General features: G+C 36.3%; 1 protein-coding gene across 5 annotated transcripts in view; it reads right to left on the bottom strand.

Annotated features, from left to right (window-relative positions):
• The window catches only part of LOC137073435 (zeta-sarcoglycan), a 438,962-nt gene that overhangs the window by 170,056 nt on the left and 245,418 nt on the right, over positions 1-23,488 (bottom strand). For all 5 annotated transcript variants that reach the window (XM_067441929.1, XM_067441932.1, XM_067441928.1 and 2 more), the window contains one exon: positions 17,725-17,919. In XM_067441929.1, the coding sequence (XP_067298030.1) occupies positions 17,725-17,919 (195 nt within the window). The remainder of the gene's footprint in view (positions 1-17,724; positions 17,920-23,488) is intronic.

Raw genomic sequence — 23,488 nt, 5'->3', positions numbered from 1 at the left:
CTGCGTTTCAACTTGTCCACATTTTGTTATGTTATAGCCTTATTCCAAAATTGAGTAAATTCATTAATTTCCTCACAATTCTACAAACATAATGACAAAGTTAAAGAAGATTGTAAAATCTGGTTGCAGTACACACTTCAGGAGAATCTTTGCAGATTTTCTTAACTCAAATCTTAAACCTGCTGACACTACAAGATATGAAAATCGAGGAGCATCACACACTACAAAATATTATTAAGATTATCGTGCCAGAGAAAGTGCGTCACGTGATATACGCAGCAGATATAAGCGGGAAAACAAAATGGATCAGCCTACTAATGTAACATGACAACTTGCTGTATCAATAATGATCATTTGTTGTGGAAAAAAACAAAAGTGTAAGAATAAACCAGTGTGGATTAGAAAATGGTTGGGGAGACGGGCTCAACATGGATTGTCAGTTCTTCAGCGAGAAATGGAGCTAATTTTATTGACCTTATTTGATCCTGTCGTTCTGGCGCTCGTTGTGTGTGTGTTTGCAATGTATTTTTCCCCTCTGGGCTTGCCGTATAGAGGTAGTGCATGCGCACTTATTGTACTGGAGTGTAGCGGGTTTTTCAGGCTGGTTATTACGTGTGTGACCGAGAATAAAGTGAAGGAATGTTCAGGCGACTGTCATGTATTGTTTTCTTTTTTTTTTTGAGTATTTTAGGCGAACCCTGCACGAATGCTATGTCACACTAGTGTGCTGGAATGTTTACCGCTGCCTAGTTCAAAAGCGATCGTCACTGTTACAGTGTACATTTGTGCTGTCAAATGAAAAGCAAGAAATGCTGATACTCTCTCTCTCTCTCTCTCTCTCTCTCTCTCTCTCTCTCTCTCTCTCTCTCTCTCTCTCTCTCTCTCTCTCTCTCTCTCTCTCTCTCTCTCTCTCAGAGCTAATGTTGCAGCAAACTACGGCAACTCAACTCGCGGTCGCTATTTCGAAATGTCAGTCTCGCCGTAGACTTGTTTTCTATTGGCTATTTTGACAGTACTGACGTTATTACAAACTTGCTCATCCCAATAAATATCAAACATGTTTGATATGATCGAGGCAAGCCCGATTTGCATGACAGCAGATCAGGAGGAGCAAGATTTGATATGTGAATGCCTCACATTACCAGATAATATGCGCCGAACATCGGAACTGATCGAGTCCTGGAAAAAAAAAAATACTCTGCATCTCGGGAGGGGAAAATCGGACATAAATCGGCCTAAAACTCCTGTAGTGTGAGCCAGGCATTAAATAAGAAAAACAAACAATAAGAGATCACTCAACATTGAGAAATCATATAAATATATATATTTTTTACACATGTATAATATTTTGTACATGTGAATTTGTATCACATGTACAAGAATATTCACAGCCTTTGCCATGACACCCAAAATTGAGCTCAGGTGCTCAATTGTGGGGAAATGATGGGGGGAAAAGCTGCACATGGTCCATAAGGGTTGTACCTAGTCTCTTAAAGGGTTAGTTCACCCAAAAATGAAATTGATGTCATTAATGACCCTAATGTTGTTCCACACACGTAAGACCTCCGTTCATCTTCAGAACACAGAACACATATTGTATATTTAGTCCGAGAGCATATCCAAGTGTATACACACTTTACTGTCCATGTCCAGAAAGGGAATAAAAACATCATCAAAGTAGTCCATATGTGACATCAGTTAGTTAATTAGAATCTCTTGAAGCATCGAAAATACATTTTGGTCCAAAAATAACAAAAACTACGACTTTATTCAGCATTGTCTTCTCTTCCGTGTTTGTGTTCAAACCTCAAATAAAGATTCAAAAGGTTTTGAATCAGTTAATCGATCAATGATTCAGATCATCAGAATCTCTCATTCCCTTTAAACGCCAGTTGCATTTGCACCATGGTTTATTTCCTACTGTTGGCAGAATTTTGTGAGTAGAAAGAAGGAACGCTTCTCCAGAGAGGAATCCTATTATTTTTAATATTTAAAAATGTTTTGTTCACATCTGCCCATTGTCACTGGGCTGTATCCTGTTGAATGTGATGGGATCATGTTAGCTTACTTGTGCATAAACAACTTCTATCCTGTCCTACTAGTCTCAGCCTCAGACCATTGGTTGAACATCTAATTCATATATGGCACACAAAACCAAGTGTGGGGGTATCTGCAGGTTGGAGTAATGGGTATGACTAAAGGTGGGGGTGTGGAGAAACGTCTTTATCATTGGTTGTGAAAGCTGTCTCTCAGGGTTTGGTGTGGGGTTAGGGGTTATTTTCTGTTCTGCACGCCTCCTTTCTCCTCTTCACAAAATAGGAAACACTTCAGGAATAAGATTAATTCTCCAGAAGACGTATTATGTTCTTTAACAACCTGGAAACAAAGTTGTTGTGATGCCAATCCCCCTTATGGAAGAAGAAACCCATTGTGTTTAGAACTGTGAGCATTTGCGCTTGCACTAAATGCTTGATTTTCAAAAGTATGTGAAGTTCACAGCACCATTGTTGGAGTAAACTTGCACAACGTTTTCTTTATTTAATTAATTGCACGGCAGTCTATTGTGAGGACATCCACTCCTAATGAAATCTGCTATAGAGTCCAGACCAAAATATTGACTTTGAAGATGTTGAAAATGACAGTTTTGATAATATGTTTGTATTGCAAATATGCGCCAGATGCTGAATGTACTGGGCAATGAGCTCTGATGAGGACAGTGATGTTATGAAACATCTGCTCAAACTGAACCCTGCAAGCTCCAAATTGCAACAAAATATGCTTTATTTTATTCTTCTGTAATTGTTACTCTAATTTCAGGAGAGTTTTATGTAATCGTGAGCGGTAGAGATCCATCCGTGTTAGATATAGGACCAGTCATGGATTTAAGGGTTAAAGAGTTGTGAAAAACGAGATGCATGGAAGAGCGTCAGGTTCGGCAGCAGCAGATCTTAAAGTGATACCAGCATCTAATGCTGTCTGTCATTAATGTCATCAAAAAAAACCTTCAGTTAAAAAATTCCTTTCCTAAACTTTATTAATGTTTGTTTGCAACTTTAAGTATAGCAGCTAACTATGACTTTCTTAACACTTTTTATACTTTTATATAACTTTAATAAAGAGTAGTTTGACTGTAATTTAAAGGTACAGTTCTCCATCCTTGAAACCTCTAAGACTTTATTTATTTTGTACTCTTTAATAATATATTTTGAAGAACACTTTCAACTGTACAGAAGCCCTGAACCTCAACGCGAAAACATAAATACATCTAAGTTATTATACTTGTAAACCTATTTGTGCTAATGCTATCTTTGGAGACTGTAGGTTGCATATAATTCCAAAGTGAATTCCAGCCAAAATGGAATTAAACTTGACCATGCAGATTTAACTAAACCCTCCACACTCATGCTGTTGGAACGGCTCTCTATTCAATGAAAAAATCAAGATGTTTCTCATAATACTGTGATTCCCCCCTCTTGAAATAATCAAGCTTATTCTCTCAATATAATTTAATTCTCAAAATATTAGGATTTTAATCTCAAATTGCTACGACTTTATTCTGGTAATACTACAACTTTATTATTGTAATTTTTACTTTATTCAAAAAATACTTCAACTTTATTCTCATAATTTTGACTGTTCAAAAAATATTTTACGACTTTCTTTTAATTTAGATTTCATTCTCAAAATATTACAACTTTAGTCTCATATTACTTTGACTTTATTATTGTAATACTACGACTTTATTCTCATAATTTTGGCTTTATTCTCAAAATATTACAACTTTATCGTAATTTGGATTTTTCTCATAATACTATGAATATATTCTCATAATTTTGACTCTATTCTAAAAATATTTTACGACTTGATCATAATTTTGACATTATTCTCAAAATAATATGACTTTAATCTCATATTGCTGTGACATTTATTCTCATAATTCTTCAACTTTATTCTCATAATTTTGACTTTGTTCTCAAAATATTATGACTTTAATCTTGAATTTGTATGACTTTATTTTTATATAATAAGACTTAAATCTCATAATTTTGACTCTATTCTTGAATTATTATGAATTTAATCTCATATTGCTACAACTTTATTCACATAATACTATGACTTTTTTCTCATAATACTACGACTTTATTCTTAAATTATTATGAATTTAATCTTGTTCTCGTAATAATACAACTTTATTCTGATAATACTGTGTATACTTAAATTATTATGACTTTAATCTCAATTGCTATGACTTTATTCTTGTAATCTTGTTTGTTTTGTTTTTTGTTGTTGTTGTTTTTTCATGTAACTGCCAAAACAAAGAACAGAAAAAAGAACGAAAAAAAACTTGTGTGACTACTTCCTTTGCTCTCTCTCTCTCTCTCTCTGCGCATGCGTGAGTGTGATTGAGTGCGAGAAGCGCGTGGTGAGTGCGAGTGGCCCGCTGTGGCTGAAACATTTGTTTTTCTCTTTCAAATCTTTTCTATCCCTTTTTCTTTTTTGTGTTGTTTGTTTTTTTGAGGTGTAGTGAAACAGGTTTTCATTGAGGGGTTTTCGGGTGTCGGCAACCAGTGAATCACTGGAAGCATGGCAGCCCAAACCACAAACACCTGTTTGGATTCTCTCACACGGCGCCACGGAGTGAAAGTGGTGTCCGCGGTGAATGTGGAAGAGTGTATACTAGCTGTTGGAGATGTTGTCGGCCATGAGTGCGTTTTGGCGGCATCGAGAATGAACAACGCTATGGTTTTGTTTTTAAATTCGGTTGAAAAAGCAAACGAAGTAGTGGAGAAAGGAATAGTGATTAGTGGTTTGTTTACCCCAGTGCTTCCTCTTTCTACCCCCGCGAAAAAAGTTACTTTGTCTAATGTTCCACCGTTTATTAAAGACGAAATGTTAGTACAAGAACTGTCACGTTTTGGAAAGGTAGTAAGTCCTATGAAAAAAATCGCTCAAGGTAGTAAATCAGGTTTGATTAAACATGTAGTGTCTTTCAGGAGATTTATTTATATGATTCTGAAGGATAATCGTTCTGAACTTAATCTGAATTTGAAATTCAGGATTGATGAATTTGATTACACCGTCTTTGTGTCTACGGATGTAATAAAGTGCTTTGCGTGCGGCAAAACTGGCCATTTAGTGCGTGCGTGTCCAGACAGTAACGGCACAAACACGCAGGGGGTCTCAGCTGAGAACGGTGTGCAAGTCGTGGGTGGAGAAACAGATAATGTTCTGGAACATTCTCAAACTGAACCTGGGCCATCCACTAGTGACTTATCTGATGTATTTCTTGATTTACAGACAGAAAAAGTAAATCAGACCATGTCTGGAAGTAATGGGCAGATTGAGGTAGCTGTCCCTGTCAGTGTTAGAGACGAGTCCAGACCTGAGGAGGGTATGGATGTTTTACATGTTCCAGTAGTGTCAGACACACAGTCTCCTTCAGAGAGTGTTTGTCTGAGTAATAATTTGACGATGGATCTAGAGCAGGCCGTTTTTAAAACACCATTAAAGAGAAAAAAGAAGGACAAAGTTTCAGAATCAAAACAAGCTAGAAAAACAGAAAATGAAAAGGAGTCTGATATGGATGATATTGGCAATGACAGTGATTTTTCTGACTCTGGGGCATCTAGTTCTTCTCAAAATGAATGGACATGTCAAGATTATGACACTGAGGAAATCAAGAAGTTTTTAAAACTGACAAAAAACCTGAGGGGTGTACAAGTAGCTGAATACTTCCCAGACATTAAACGCTTTGTAGAAAACAGTAGGACTTTCATGAGTGAGGGATGCTTTTCAAACAAAGAAGTATATTGTTTGAAAAAAATTGTAACCAAACTTCAACAACAATTGAATGTTTTATGGCAGTAAACTGGCCAAAATTACTAGCCCTTATTGGCTGCTTTTTTCTTTATGGTTTATTTTTTTTTCTTTTTCATATGGGTGACATTCGCATAGCATCTCTGAATGTAAATGGAGCCAGAGATTCTATAAAACGTGCTGCTCTATATGAAATCATGAATCAAAAGAAAGTTGATGTTTTATTTGTGCAAGAGACACACAGTGATATAACAAATTCTATTGAATGGACTAAAGAATTTAAAGGTATCTCTTTTTTAAGTCATAAAACCTCACTTAGTGGAGGTGTGGCCATTTTATTTGCAAGTAGTTTTACTCCTTTTTCTTGTGATATGGAAGAGGTTGTAAAAGGTAGACTGCTAAAGATTCGAGCCCAGTTTGAGAACCATATCTTTGTTTTTATTTGTGTGTATACGCCAACTCTAGCAGCAGAACGAATGGTTTTTCTGGATACTCTGTGTGAAACATTGTTAAAATGTAAGTCTGAAGAACATTTATTTTTAGGTGGAGATTTTAATTGTGTTGAAAGTGATATGGACAGAAATCATGTAGAACCACATTTACTTTCTCGTAAACGACTTATTCAAATGATTGGAACAAATGATTTATGTGATGTATGGAGGAGTTTAAATGGGAATTTAAAGCAGTACACATGGGCACATGCCCGTGATAACACATTGTCTTTGGCAAGACTGGATCGTTTCTATTGTTTTAAACATCAGCTAAGTATTTTTAAGAATTGTTTCATAACCCCAATTGGGTTTTCTGATCATAGTCTTGTTATATGTACAGTAACTTTAAACTCTGTAAAGCCAAAAAGTGCTTATTGGCATTTTAATACAAATTTACTAAGTGACGCACATTTTAAAGATACTTTTAATTTTTTTTGGGACAACTTTAAGAAGGAAAAAGATCAGTTTCAGTCTTTACAAAAGTGGTGGGAGTTTGGTAAAGTACAAATAAAGCAATTATGTCAACAGTACACTTACAATGTCACAAAAGATATGATTAAATCTATAAAAGTTTTAGAAGATGACATTTTGAATTTTCAAGAAGTAGCACAGTCAAGTGGAAATCAAACACATATTGAATCCCTTTTTTTTTTTAAATCTGTGTTGTCTGACATACAAAGAGTGAAAGCACAGGGTGCACTAGTTCGATCTCGTTTTAAAGATATAGACCAGATGGATATTCCATCAAAATTCTTCTTTAGTCTAGAAAAAAAGAACGGTCAAAAACGCTTTATTCATTCTTTATTTTCTGAGACCGGTTCTCTTGTATCAGATCCTACTGGAATTCGGAAAAGAGCAATCAGTTTTTATGAAGAGCTGTATAGTTGTGAGCACAAGGAAGATCAGGTTGTTGAGCAGTTTTTTTATGAAGGGCTACCAAAAGTCTCTGAAAACGTTAATGCAACACTCAAGAGAGCTATAGGCCTGAGTGAACTGCATGAAGCTCTCCAAAGTATGGAGAATGGCAAGGCTCCTGGGATAGATGGAATCCCAGTAGAGTTCTATAAAGCCTTTTGGCCTGTGTTAGGGGAGGATCTGCTAGCAGTTCTCAGTGACAGTCTAGTCGGAGGACTTCTGCCGCTGAGCTGTAGGAGAGCGGTCCTCACCCTTTTGCCAAAAAAAGGTGACGTGAGAGACATAAAAAACTGGCGACCTGTGTCCTTATTGTGCTGTGACTACAAAGTGCTATCAAAAGTGTTAGCTACTAGACTAGGAAGAGTTTTGGAGGAAGTAATTCACCCCGGTCAGTCGTACTGTGTACCCGGCAGATCAATTTTTGACAACATTCATTTAATAAGAGATTTGTTTAATGTTTCTAAATTAATGGGTGTAGATATGGGTTTGATTTCCCTAGATCAGGAGAAAGCGTTTGACCGCGTAGAACATGGCTATTTGTGGAAGACCTTAGATGCTTTTGGTTTTAATTCTGATTTTATAGGTTATGTTAAAACGCTATATAATGATATTGAAAGTGTACTGAAAATTAACGGTGGCTTATGTGCTCCTTTTAAAGTATGTCGTGGTGTGAGACAGGGGTGTTCTTTATCAGGAATACTTTATACATTGTCAATAGAACCACTTTTAAATAATTTAAGAAGAGTTTTAGAAGGGGTATCCTTACAAGCCAGTCATTTTTGTTTATCAGCCTACGCGGACGACGTCATTATAATACTTAAAAAACAAAATGATGTGCATTTATTATCAAAGACATTGAGTGACTTCGAAATTATTTCTTCAGCAAGATTTAACTGGGGTAAAAGTGAAGCAGTGCTGGTTGGAAAATGGGAAAGAGAAATACCTTTACTCCCAAATGGCTTAAGTTGGAAAAGAGATGGTTTAAAATATTTGGGAGTGTTTTTAGGGGAAGATACAATTGTTCAAAAAAACTGGGAAGGACTAATTGAAAAAGTTAAAAGTCGTCTCTTGAAGTGGAAATGGATTGTAAAAAGTCTATCATATAGAGGACGTACTTTGATTACTAATAACTTAGTAGCCTCTTTACTGTGGCATCGATTGGCTTGTATGGATCCGCCTGTTTGGTTAATTTCAAAAATTCAGTCTCTTTTAGTTGATTTTTTTTGGGAAAAAATGCATTGGATTCCTCATAATGTCTTGTATTTGCCTAAAGAAGAAGGTGGGCAAGGGCTTATACATTTGCAAAGTCGGACTGCTGCTTTTAGATTGCATTTTATCCAACGTTTTATTGTTGGACCGGACAATTTATGTTGGAGGCCCTTGGCTTGTATGATTTTGAGGACAGCTGAAGGACTATGTTTGGACAAATCATTGTTCTTGTTGGATCCCGGAAAGTTAAATACATCCAGGATGCCAGACTTCTACAGAAATCTTTTTAAAGTATGGAACCTTTTTGACGTGAAAAGAGATGACACTGAAATCTCTCTATTCTGGTTTTTGAAAGAGCCTTTGATCTATGGCTCACGTTTGGACATTCTGGGCGAATGCGGAGCAATGACTGCAACATTTATTAAAGCCAAAATTGTAACACTTGAATGTTTAATGGAAGTGGCTGGACCAAGTTTTGTAAATGTCAATGATGTTGCTAATGGTTTAAATGTTAAATCGTGTCGAGTTGTTGCACAGGTACTTCAAAAATTACAGTCGTTTTTTACAACAGAGGAAAAAATCATGCTTCAAAGTTTTTGGAAAGGGGAGTTAATCCCAGATGAAAAAGACTCTTTTCCAAACTTGCTTCTTTCACCCAAGTTGGAGGAAACAATGGGTTTTTTTTTTGGACATTGAAAAATTGACAGATATGGAGCTGTGTGAAAATAATGGTAAAAAATGGTATAAAGCTTGTGTAAAATCTTTTAGTAAAAAGGGCTTACATGGAAGAGTTGATTCACCTTGGCGTGATGTTTTTAAAATGAGTAAAGATGTTAAACCAGAGTGGAGAGCACTTTATAAGCCACCGTTAGCCAAACGAGTTGGAGATTTACAGTGGCGAATTCTTCATGGTATTATTGCGGTTAATGCTTTTATTTCTGTTTTAAATCCAAATGTTAGCCAAGAGTGTCCTTTTTGTTTTGAAAGAGAGACTGTTTTTCACACTTTTATGCAATGTTCAAGACTGAAGCCTCTGTTTTATGTTTTACAAAGTCTGTTAAATTGTTTTAATGAGGAATTTTCTGTACAAACTTTTATTTTGGGTTTTAAATATGTACAAAAAAGAAAGCAAGAATGTCAGGTGATTAATTTTATTTTAGGTCAAGCCAAAATGTCTATTTATGTCAGTAGAAGAGATAAAATTGAGCACAATAGAGAATGTAATGTGGAAAAGGTATTTGCCGCTTTGATTAAAGCAAGACTGTCAATTGATTTTCTTTTTTACAAAACTATGAATTCAGTAGCAGTGTTTGAAGAAATATGGTGCCATAGAGGTGCTTTATGTTCTGTTGTAGAAAATGAACTGCACTTTGCACTTTATATATAAAATAGATTTTTTTAGGATGTTTGTGTAAAAAGATGTTTGTTGTTTTGATTTGATGTAAATAAAGATTTTTGAAAAATCTCTCTCTCTCTCTCTCTCTCTCTCTCTCTCTCTCTCTCTCTCCTCCTCTCTCTCTCTCTCTCTCTCTCTCTCTCTCTCTATATATATATATATATATATATATATATATATATTAAGATAGAGAGAGAGAGAGAGAGAGAGAGAGAGAGAGAGAGAGAGAGAGAGAGAGAGAGAGAGAGAGAGAGAGAGAGAGAGAGAGAGAGAGAGAGAGAATTATGACTTGTGTGACATTTATCACTGTGAGGGATTTGACTAATATCAGAGGAATATTCAGGCTTCATGGGTTAACGGGAAGGAAATTCATCTGCACAATTGGATTTTGTAACAGCAGAATCCGCCAACCCTAGAGACTTGCTAACGGCTCCTGTGAAATTACCCATCTGCCTTTTTCCCTTCCCTCAAGCCTGATGTTCGCTCACCCAGTCTCTCCATCTCTGCCTCTGTCTCCCCCTTGTTGTTTTGGGCTGCTTAGTGGAGATTTGATTGTCGGGGGCCATTTATGAAAACAGTAGGGGTGGATTGACTTGACTTGACCAAGCTGATTTGCATACATATATATATCCAGTCCAAGCAGTGGCCCCTCGGGGGATTATAGGATATTACAGCTGGAATAGCTGGTGACCAGGTATGTAAATTGAGTTGGAAAATACACATTTTGCAGAAATTGGTGAAAATGGATAGATATGTAACTTATGATTGGTTTATCGAGCTCTCGTTGCTGTAGAAACAAATAGCGAGTTACTGTATGTCAAAGTGTTTGCCCATCATATGTGGTCATTCCATATGATTTTCGCCATTGCTTGGTGGTTTAGGTATAGCTGATGTTGTGCACAGGGTAAGTTAGTAATGACAGGAGGGAATGTACAGTTTGCTATAGCTAATAGAACTGACACAAGCAAAATACATTATAAGTACCCTGATGATACTATAAAGATATTTATCTGAAAGTTATAGAGTAAGATAGTGTATGCTTAACTATTTCTCATATTTAAATAATGTGGAGTGAAGACAATTATTATTATTATTATTATTATTATTATTATTATTATTATTATTATTATTATTATTATTATTATTATTATTATTATTATTATTATTATTAACAAGGATAGTGAAAGGTAACAGAAATGAGAACACAACACAGGTCAGACTCGAACCTGTTACCACCACATGAGCAATTGTTTAATATGTATGAGCCTGCACTATAGGCCACATCTGTCAAGAAAAAAGAAAGTGAAGTGGTATGCCTTGTGTTCTGTATGAAAGGACACAGACTCTAGTTTCAGGAAACCAGCAAGACATTAAATATTAATAAAAACTAACTTGAGAAAAACCAAAGCGACATCCAGTACACCCATTAAAATAACATTCCCCCAGGAAAGTTGGTCTAAGTGTCTTGTTGAAAGAAGCCTCAGTAATGGATCATTCCTTGCAAGGGATGAACTTGCAAACATAGTTTTACCATCCCTGATGTTTAACCGTTGAGCTTAACCATGCAGAGAAGCCAGAAAAAAATAGTTGTTATGGTTACAAAAAGATATTTTTACTTACAACTTTGTCACACAATGAATTTGTCGCATAATTTCAGGGTTGTTTCTATAGGCCAATGACTATTGTTTTGAAGGTTTTTGTGGAGTATGCATTAGAATTGTGCCCATGTTCTATAGCTGGTTCAATGACATGATGCTCTTTTTAACCTTCCTGTTTCTGTTGTGATGAGAATGCTTTAATTTTTATGGATGGATGGATGGATGGAAGGATGGATGAAGAGATTTGGCAATGGAGTAGATTGGCATAATATTTCTGTGTGTGTGTGTGTGTGTGTGTGTGTGTGTGTGTGTGTGTGTGTGTGTGTGTGTGTGTGTGTGTGTGTGTGTGTGTGTGTGTGTGTGTGTGTGTGTGTGTGTGTGTGTGAGTGTAAGAGAGAGGGAGCATGAATGCTCTTAGCCAAGTGACACGAGAAAACATAACATTTTAATGCATGCACATCTTTGAATAAAAAGTAATGATGTGTGATTAGTTACTTTAATTATCAATAATGTACCACACATGCATGTTCAACATGTTCTGCATGGAGAAAGTCATTTAGCTCGCCTTACAGCGTAATATTTATTTATGCCATATAATAATATTTATAACCGTTACAAAGAGCTACATGCAAGTGAAAGCTGCCTTGCTCAGCCCCACAACACATGCTTCATACTAATCACATTCATGATTTCCTATTCCTATCCTATTTCCTATTTCCTGAGTCCTATTCCGATTCTTTTCCACCGGCTGTGAGATGAAAACCACATGTCCTAAGATTCTAAGCTCAAACTTGGTGCCATCAAAATATGCGTTTGCTTTGAATAGACGCCCTCTAGTGGAAGGAAAAGTTACATAGTGTAGCTTTAATGATTCCACCATTTTTTAAGAGTCATAAACCTTTCTTAAACATAGTAAATGTACATCATATAATGAAACTAATATGAATACTAAGAGTGTATTTCATAAAATAATAATTATTATTATTACTATTATTAATATTATTATTATTGGAGTCATGATAACAAGGAATAATTGGAAAATATATGCCTATATGTGGTCATTCAGTCCAACTCTGGTGGCTCATTTAGTGATAAATCACAAGGTTTGTTGAAATCTGCCATTGTAGTTGGGAAATAACACCTGAGAGGCACTACTAAAAAACTCAATGTTTGCCAAGATAAAGTCCAATAGTCAGTGCATGGTACACTCCCTTTGGCAGTCACACAGCAATTTTCATGAAATAGAGTACCTAAAAGCATTTTGAGTGCAGATCACAACTATATTCTTGGAATAATTCAATACATTTACACATCAAAACAAGATAAAATATATGAGACGAGAGGGTGCAGTGTAAACCCAATACAGTGTAAAAAAATGTTAAAAAATAATAATAATTACAAAAATATATAACAACAATCTTTAAAGCCACAATATGTAATTTGTTTGCCGCTAGAGGTCCGTTATTCAAACCAAAGGCATAGCTTGATAACGCCTTAGTTTCGTGGAGCTTTTATTATGCTGCAGACAAACGCTTCCGCCTTTTCCGGTCATGCGTATGTGGGGTAACGCATCGTATTAGATACATTATTTGAGTGCATTGAAGTTATATTATAATGCTACTCTATGCGTTCGTTCGGCACTACTATGAGGCACTTGTTGCACACTGCAGTGAGCTAGAATGATTTTCTGCATGGTAAAACATGATACTCATGGTAAATCAAGAGATTTAAAGAGATTTAAACAATAAGACTAACTGTGTTGAGCTATATAAAAATAATTCGATTTCCGTCAATAAATGTATCCAAACAGTTGCTCATCTGTCTAATAAAACACAAAATGTGTTAGTGTCTTTGGTGTTCCCCATGGTTTCTACAAAATACAGTACACACAGAAAAATAGGGTGTCAAAATTGTACCTTTAGCTTGTCGCTGGGGCAGTACAAGGACATCTTTGTACCTGTTTTACTCCTAAAGGGTGCATATTAGTACCTTTGAGTACAAATGCGTACCTTAAGGTACTACTATGAATCTTTTTGTGGTAAAAATGGTACAACATTGTTCTTTTAAGGGTACTGCCCCAGCGACAAGCTGTTTTACCCCTAATGGTACAATTTTGACACCCTATTTTTTTGTGTACCCTCGGAAATCGAGAGAAACATGAGTATGATGTCGTTGGTAGGGAACACACAGAAAGGTGTTTTTTTTTTTTACAAAAATGTTACATATTGTGCCTTCAATAGTGTAATTCGGAACATTGCATTAAAATCAGGCATCGAGGAAAATAAAAAGCAGACATAGACTTGTTTACCAAGAAATATTGATGCTTCTTATTTTCACTACGATTAATGTAAGGTCTATAAAAGAAGAACTGACCTAACAAATAACATAGTTAATATAGCCTACGGTTATCTGCATGAGGTATTCATCTCTCATCATCTCTGAGAGAATTTAATGTGGCGTTAATGCAGTGACAGAAGCTCGGTCCATTTTTGCTTCCATTTTCTGAAGTGAATAATTGACTGTGATTTGAGACTCTGAGTGCAAAGTTAGCAAATTGCCTCTTACCTTTTGGGTGAAATATTTCTACATGACGTGACATCTTATTTTATCACAGACAAAATGATTATAAACGATACTGATTTCCCACAATATTTAAAATAATTAAACAAATGAAGTATATAAATAAATGAATGACAAATAAAGTAAAACTACTGCTAAGACTATGACTAAGCAACACTACTTCACAGTAGGGCCTATGACCACACATATGCTAAAAAGAGGTTTCATGAGCTTGTCATGTGTTACAATAGCAGAGACTTGAGCATGTGTTAGCTCTACAAAGAGGTATTGTAGTTCTATTGTAGTTATACAGTCACTTCCCAAATCATACAGACACGCACATACTAGTACAATACCACAAAGGCTTCTCATTTCTTCTTGCTGTCTCGGCAGACAAACCATAGGGTGTTCATTTTTGAGTAGGTTCACAACTCCGCTGATCCAGGCAGCCCATGCTTTGTTATTCTGTATAGCCAGCATGTGTGGCAGATGCTCTTAAACAAGGACAAATCAGCTGGTAAATAAAGTGCTGTGACCTCATGCTTGCTAGCTAGTACACCTGACCATCCGAGCAAGACCATTCACACAAATAGAAAGAAAGAGAATAGAAGCCATTGAGTGAATACAACAAATGTACACCAAGTTGCAGAGAATCAGATACATCTAGATTTTTATATTTTCTGAAGAACATAAGCCGCGTTTCCACCGCAGGAACTTTACCCAGGAACCAGGAACTTTGGGTGGTACTCGGTGTGTTTTGACCGCAGGAACCAGGGTCTAAATGAAGTTCCAGGTAAATATTTCCCCCTCCAAACGGCCCTGCATGCGAGGTAGTACTTTTTCAAAGTTCAGGAACTTTCGAGGGCGGGACTTGGGCGCTGAACATGCTGATTGGTTTAGCATTTTATTTCAACCGGCATTTTTAAAAGTCTTTAGCGAGGTTCGGTCTACGTTCAGTAAATATCAGTCTTGCTCTCTGTCTGAAGGCGCGCGCGTTTGTCTCAGCCATCTTACGTGCAATGTCTGTAATAGCTGATAATAATATACATTGTCATTTTAAATCTAGCTTTACAAGCTTTCTCAATATGCTGCATGCTACTGAATCTGCATATTAGTGCTCTTTTCTGTCGTTGTTAATTTCCTCTTTAGTAAACCTATACATAACCAGCAAAAGCGGCACAGCTTGAATCTCTTCCATACTCGTTATTAATTTTTTACAGTCTATTTTTCACCATGTAAACGACCTGACCGATTATTTTTAAGTGTGCGTCCTTACGACGTGACAGCGCGCACCGCGCTCATGTTGACAAGAGAGGAAAGCTAATTTTTCTGAGGGGTAAACTCTTTATTTCGTAACGTTAAGTTATGAAGATAATGTTGGAATAATCACACAGCGTATATTGCCCCAGGCAGTTTTTACTGACAGAAGATTTTTATTTTATTTTTCTGAGATGATTATTACACTTTACAACAAATAAATAGCTTATATAATACTGTATTAGTCCTGGTGGCCGTTAAGAGTTGCTATGGCTACAGTAAATACTTTCCAGCTGGTGGAGAAAACAGCGTTGACATTTTTGATGCGGCAGACAAACTGCATGTGACAAAATGATTGCGATTGAAAGTCATCACATGTAAACACCAGATCGGTTTAGATAACGTCTCATATAAACAGTCCACTATCTTTCAATCGGTACAAAAAATGTCATCATTTTTTGTTCATTTTTGCGGTCGTGCAAAAATGATTACTGTCCGTCACTGACTTGGAGGAGCAGTCGCGCGCAGTCCTACATCACCGGACTAATTTGCCTAATCTTCATTGAACTTTAGATTGCGGTGAAAACGCAGACAGTTGCAGGTCTGGGGGGGAGAAAAGTTCCTGTAAAAAAGTTCCTGGTACAAATTGTTCCGGGTAATTTTGGTGGAAACAGGGCTATGGTGCTTATCTCGCTAAATTAACAACATTTACTGATTTAGAGGAGCACAGGCACAACGTTACGAAACGCGAATGGCTTAAAACTCTCCACACATGCCATCGTCATGAAACTTCGTGTATTTACTAGTTTAGAGAAAAATATGCGCCAAAATTAAAAAAAAAATTTGGAAGATTTTAATGAACATTTATTTAAGCCAAATTACATTTTCTCAAGTTTATTTTTCATCTCTGTTTATTTAAAATAAGACAAATCTGATATTATTTTAATATTATATCTGTGATTTAAGAGTTGAGATCGTTCTTTAATGTTGATCTAACCAGCAGAAGGCACGAGCCGCTGTTTAAATCCCAGTTGTGCAGGAGAGGTGCGTTGTAGTATTAGAATTATATTCTATACTTTTATGAATTATTTTGAGAAACCATGAGAAAAGGGTGAATACTGAGAGTGTTCAGTGTTAAATGTTAAAAAATTATTGATTATTATTATGTTTTTAACTATGCTATATAGCTGTATTTAACAAAGTGTTTGTTGTCAAACTCAAAAAAATAGTATATTTTTAATGATTTAAAAAAAAACATTATTTTATATTAAAAAGTTAATAATAATTGTATTTTATTGACAAAATATTTTTGGATTATATCAGATAAAAGTTTAAGCTGTCATATGGTCATGTTACATCATGCCCCTAATAAGTACCCCACCTATGGGGCTTGTTGTCACATCTCCCTTCCATTCTTTCAGGGTAAATCGTGTGAAATTAATATGGGGGAAAAAAAATAAAGGAAGCGGCTATTTGAACTAAGTGTAAATATAATTTAGTTGCTATTTACACTGTGCAAATAGTGATAGATGCTATTTACACCAAGTGTTAATAACAACTAGATTCTATTAACACTCAGTGAAAATAATATATTTTCTTAGTGTCAGATGATATTCACACTAAGCGCAAATAACCGTAGGTTCTATTTACTAAGTGAAAATAGTGATATATTCTATTAACACCATATAAAAGTAGCAGTTATTTTCCATACAAATAGTAATTACATGTAATTTATCATTTATTTTGACAGATACATACTATTTGCACATCAGTGTTGTTGTACATTAACAGGATGCAATAATAACATTTTAAATTATTATTTTTAATTTAAATTATTCAATGGAATGCCGCCTTAAAATGACAACAAAATCCCTCCTTACACTTATACCTAAGCAATAAAAGCTTTTATTATTATTAAACATTTTGTTTGGCACTTTATTTTTACACTTAGAACATTTTCTTAATTTTCATTGAAAATAAATGCCTTTCCAATATGATAGTGATGAGAAAAGAGAGAAGAGCACGCTTTGCAAAAGGCAGATTCGAAGCCCTGTTGATCGTGAAAAAAAACGTGATCTATTAGTCAGGCATATCGTCGCTGCCCGATAAACTCACAACTCACGTATGTCCAAAACGGTTACTTTTCAGGAAGTGAAAAAAACTCCGTATTTCAAAAGCAGATGAATGTAGCGTTGTCATACTTAGTACGGCATCTTTATATGTAGATAATTAGGTCCCTAGATAAGGCTTCCATCCTTCATTCATTGCTGGACTACAGAAGTAATAGCACATCTCTCTTCAACAAGTAGCCCAATTTGAGGTATAATTCATGTCTGTAACAGCACAAGTTATGCACCAATGTTTAATACTCACTGAAATGATTGGTCATATAAGTAAAAGCCATAGAAATAGTGTGGTTGCACCAGTGTTAAAAGGGGGGGAAAGCAAAATGAGAGAGGAACACAATAAAAGAAGTGCTCACCACGGTGAAGTTCATGACCTTTAAGATCCAGATGGTCAAGGCTAGGTTGACGATCATGGTGACGAGGAGGAGGAGGATGAAGAAATAAAGACAGCGCTTTCGCCAGCCATAAATCCCCACAGGGTATACAGTAGCACATCCCGGCCTTTGGAGGGGGTTTGGCTGAGATGCCAGGATGTACTGCTCCTGAGTCATCTAGCGAGAAAGAACAGAAATAGAAAGACAATTGGTGTCAGGTTTCTTAATTCTCATAATATTCTTTAAAGCAGTCGTGTTGGCTTACAGGAAGAAAAAATATTAATAAATGAAAAATAAAATGGCAACATCTTCAAATGCACATTAAACTAAAAATCTTAAATGTTGAATAAATTCCATTGACGTTTTCTTTGATTCAATTCATTTCTGCCCTTTTTATCTTCTTTTTTGTCTAAGAGAATTGTGTCAATGCTTTCCCATGCATTAATAATTAAGCACTGTTTAACTAATTGACAGTGAAACAAGGAAAACATTGGTCCTGGTATAGGAATGTAAAAAGTAAGATATAAAAAGAACATTTTATAACACTTTGTTTCAATGGTCCACTTTAGACATTCTTCTAACTCAGAGCTGGCGCCAGGACCCACAAACTCTGGAGGGGCGGGAGTGTGTGGGCATTCATAATGAAGGCCCATCATATATATATGAAATTCTTATTCTTACCTAATGGAAAACTCATTTGTAATCTCTATGTTTGGGGTGTGCAGTTGATATGTAGATAATATGCAGAGTAAATGCAAATTGTTCACTTATAACTTATAAGGCTTTATGATTATTAGGATGCTACCTTAGAAGATGGCTGCTGCCTATGTAGACAGTCAAAGCAGAAAAAAGCTAGAGAGTGAGAAGTGGTACTGGATGGGGAAATAGCCTATGTCGGGCAAGGGGGAAAAAAATGTGGGTAGAGGATTGTAACTTCTTCCACAAGCTCCATCTGTCAGTCACATCTTCCTTTTGCTTTTCAGTGTCTCTCAGCACGCATTGGCTCAACTAAAGACCTCGAGTACATCCTCTCTGAAAACTCCCCAACCTCTCCGTAACCTCAAAACTCCTTTTTAGACAACTCTTCAACTCCACAAATGTCTTCTCAATCTCCCTCCAAACACTCTTCAACAACTCTCAAATCTCCTCCATGCCATTCACTCATAAAAATAAAATGTTCCAATTAAAGTAAAAAGGGTTTTGCAGCCCGATGTAAAAAAAAAAAAACACTAAAAAACAACTTTAGCTATTTCAATAAAGGAGTTTTTATTTTCTAGTTCTTTTGAAAACTGCTGCTATAGATGTAATGCACAGTCTCTTTCCTATGGTAAAATACTTTCTCCTATCTCAGCTGTGCAGAGACAACTGTGCAGACCATTCGAAGGTTGACATCCAGCAGAATATGAAGACTGTCATTCTTTCAAAACATTGTTCAGTTTGTTTGAGCATGTCCAACACTTTTTGCTCTATACCAACAAGTGAAGTTATGGAACGCTATTAGCTGTTTGATCAAAACAATTGGAAACACTTTTCCTGCTGAAAAAAAAAGCATGCCTTTGCTGGACTCTCAACCAGGCTCAACTGTTGGTCTTAAGCTGGTCTAACTGGTCTCCCCATGTTGCTGTCTGAAGCTTGGTAGCCATCTGGTCTCTCTGGCAGTTTAGTTCAAAACAGGGCAAGTTTCTCTTGAAAAATGGGTAATGTGAAAGTCATGTGGAACCCAAGACTGCCTGGAGAAGGTGGTCTGAGTTCAGTTGCACTTAAACTTTGCTGCGATTCCCGTGAATGTGAAAGAAATATAGGCTTTTTCTAAATTTTCCAAAAACACAAAGAACGGAGAATGATCTTGTCAGGGGACCTCGGAAGAACGTTCTTGGGAGGATGCGAGGACACAGAACACGTCCTTGTGAGAATTGAGAAAATGTGCCCAGTGTGAAAGCCCTGACCTGCTATAAGAAGTACTCAAAATCATAGAATCTTGTTTCACACACAAAATAAAAAAAATTCTATCTCACAATTCAGATTTTTTTTCTCAGAATTGCATGATATATAGTTTCAATTGCGAGTTTTAAAGTCAGAATTGTCCCTCGGAACTGGACTTTATATCATGCAGTTCTGACTTTATTACTCACAATGGCGAGTTTATATCTCATAATTCTGATAAAATTCAGAATTGGGAGAATAAAGTCAGAATCATGTGATATAAATTGTGTGACAAAGTCAGAATTGAGAGGTTATATCTTGTAATTCTGAATTTATATAACACAATTCTGACTTTAAATCATTTGCTCAAGCTACAAAGAAACACTTGTAAGAAGTAGAAGTAGAGTATCCTAGAGTATTTTAATTATGATTTTTATGATAAAAGAAAAACTGCTACTTAAAATGTAAACATTTTCTTTAAGTTAGCTGTTCTTGTTTGTAGAGCTGTTCAAATTTAGCCGAACAAATGCGATTATGTGAATGCCGCGGGCATTCATGTAAATGGAGCGGCGGAGCATAGTGAGTGTTTCAACTTCTCAAATGAATTCCTATGAAAGTTAACCTTTCAAAGGCATGAACTGAAAATGTGCCAGACTGAACACGCACTGTGAATGTATGACGCGTTTACCTCAGCTCTCATCACGAGAGCTCATCAGTTTATTAATCTGAGAATGTAATCTGACTCCTGCAGCGGTTGTGCTGTGACACTCGCGTGAGGACTCACTCATTAAATTGAAAACACACGTTTACGTTTTTAATTGTACTGTCTGTTCTCCAACTGAACTGAAAATGAATGCAATGGGCAAGTGATCCAGTAATCCAGTAGCGGTGGCTGTGGGAGTGGCCTCACAGGGCAGCAAAGCAGTGCATTCTGGGAATTGTTGTTTTTCATCCCTATGAGACAAAAATACATTTTCTGGCTTTTCTCAGTCTAGAAGGCACCAACAGCAAAAAATAAATTTACATTTCTACTACATTAATGACCCAGTTTAAATACAGATTCATCTTCCCAGTGCCCCTTTAAGTGACCCATGCAGAGATGACTTCTTAGGGAGCAGCATTTACCGCAAACCTATATGCAATGAGACACTAAAAAATGGAACATGAACTGCTTAACAGATCAAAATGCCATCACTTTGTGATTTGATAATCGCACTAAGCCATTTTACAGTTATCGTTTTACTTTGATTAATCATGCAGCCCTATAGAGTGTCCCTCGACATTGTGTGAAGCTCATCTTCAAGCTCTTGAGCACTGATAAACATCTAAAGCATGGCTGAGCAAAAGCCTGCTCTCTTTTACAGTTGCATACATGACCATTGCTGTTTCAGACGCTTTTATCCGAAGCGACTTACAAAAAAGGGGAGAGCAATAGAAGCAACAAAACAAACAAGGCCAACAACCTGTAAGAGCTGTAAGAAGTCTCAATTAATTAGCACAGTACACAATTTTTGAATTTTTGTTTCAATTGAGGTGAAGAGTTTTCTACATATTTGTGGCTGTGCCCTGCCAATCGAAGAAAGTGGATTTTAGTCTGTGTGGAGGAGTGTAGTTAATAGTCAGTTTCCACCAGTTTCAACACATGGGTGAAAAAGATCATTCTTTTTCTCTAGCCTCAAGTCCTCATCGGCTATAAATATCAAGGGCGATGGAGAGGGAAATATTGAATAGGTTTCACTGACATTTTTTTTTTTTTACCTTTCAGTCTCCCACGCATTCTTTAGCAATACCATTTTAGCTCATTGTTGTTTCTCACTTTGTTTCTGCCATCCTCCTGTGGCGGTATCGTCTTTATATCTCTCACTCCCCACGCCTTTCATATGTCCACCCATTTATATCGCTCGGTGTGGTTCCGTACCCACTTTACTCCGCCCCTGACCATCCCTCTCTATGCTTCCCTGTCTTGCTCACTCCTTCTCTCTTTGTCTCTCCGGTTCCAATGCATTTCTAAAATTGATCTGACAGCAGAGTGATCCATCAAATGCATGTGCAGCCGAGCCGGACCAGAACGGCACCCTGCCTACAGCCTAACACTATTAACACGCTCACCAACTACTCACTCACTCAGATTACATCTGCTTGTTCCAGCAGAAAGCGAGAGGGAAAAAAATCGGGAGAGAGAGGGGAGGTCAGACAGGCAAACAGAACTAGATATTTAAGTGCATAACAGGTAAATAACAAAAGCAGAGGCTAAAGATAAGGCCACTAACCAATTGATCAGGATCAGCCACCCCCTAATTTATATTTTAATTAATGAATTAATGAATTAATGAATCCATCCATCCATCCATTTATTTATTTATTTATTTATTTATTTATTTATTTATTTATTTATTCATTCATTCATTCATTCATTCATTCATTCATTCATTCATTCATTCATTCATTCATTCATTCATTCATTCATTCATTCATTCATTCATATTTAACCTGTTAAACCCTTGTGTTTTGTTGATATATAACATTTAAGAATAAAGTAATTTGAATATGTTTTCTTATTTTTTTATCAAACAACAGGTAGAAATAATTTTGTTCAAAACATTCACGACATTTTATGGTTTGCAATGTAGAATACATATAATCAAATCAGACCATTTGAGTTCATACACTAATAAGCTTATATTGTGGTGCATTGATTTAAACATTATACATCTTTATTGATGGAAGTTGTTCAAGAATTCCTCTCAAATGTTTTATTTTATTGTTTTACTTTTGAAGCAAAAAACTGGCACAGCTTCCTATCCCTTCACATCCCTATGCCCAAACATCTTGTGAAAAATGAAAACAAAAGACTATGTTCTGTGTGTCAGAAGAGATTGTATTCTTTATAGATGGAGCTATGAGTCATACAAAGCTGATCCACACACACACACACACACACACACACACACACACACACACACACACACACACACACACACACACACACACACGCACAAACACACAAACACACACACACACACACACACACACACACGCACACACACACACACACACACACACACACACACACACACACACACACACACACACAAACACAAATCTTGTAAGGATGTACAGTAGCCTATCTTCCTCTGTGTTAAACGCTGCTATCCCAGCAATACACCAGCAGATAGTGCTAGCCTGCCCTCCTAATGATGTTATAATAGACTAAACTATATCGGGACACAGTCTGCAGAGACTTCAATGTCCAGACACTCCTTTTTTAGAGTTTCAAGAAACAAAGATGAAATACATCAATTTGTACAGTGAAGTACTCAAACTAAAAACCCTCACACACATTTTTTATTCTCGCTTTTTAGAAATCAATTCAGCTCCAGCTAGACTTCTAGATTAAATGCTTTTATTAACATTGTTAGAGTTTTTATGAAATTTAAGATTTACATTTTGTTCACACAACTACAATGATAACAATATACAATGAAAAAGCATAAATGATAAAACCATTGACTGCCAATCATAATCAGAGATGGTCTTACTATTAGGAGATATGATGGTCTGTGGCTCTTCCAATGGAGAAAGTGCACATTTCCTGTGTGCCACAGCATTAGCAGCTGTTTGGGTAACCATGAAGTCTTGCCTTCAAGTGTCTTTGTCGTAATCCACTTGACGTTAAAAGAGCTCAAGTGGCAAACGGCATGAAGTGTGTCGCTTATAATAAACAGAATATTAACATCTGTTCTTGTGTATGCTAATATAGTTACCGTTATGGTTATCGTTATATTAATAGCCATTGTTCTTGGTGTGAAAAAAAAGCCCATTG

Source organism: Pseudorasbora parva, chromosome 4, assembly GCF_024679245.1.
Source record: "Pseudorasbora parva isolate DD20220531a chromosome 4, ASM2467924v1, whole genome shotgun sequence".
Lineage (NCBI taxonomy): Eukaryota > Metazoa > Chordata > Actinopteri > Cypriniformes > Gobionidae > Pseudorasbora > Pseudorasbora parva.
This window is presented reverse-complemented; position numbering and strand designations above follow the sequence as displayed.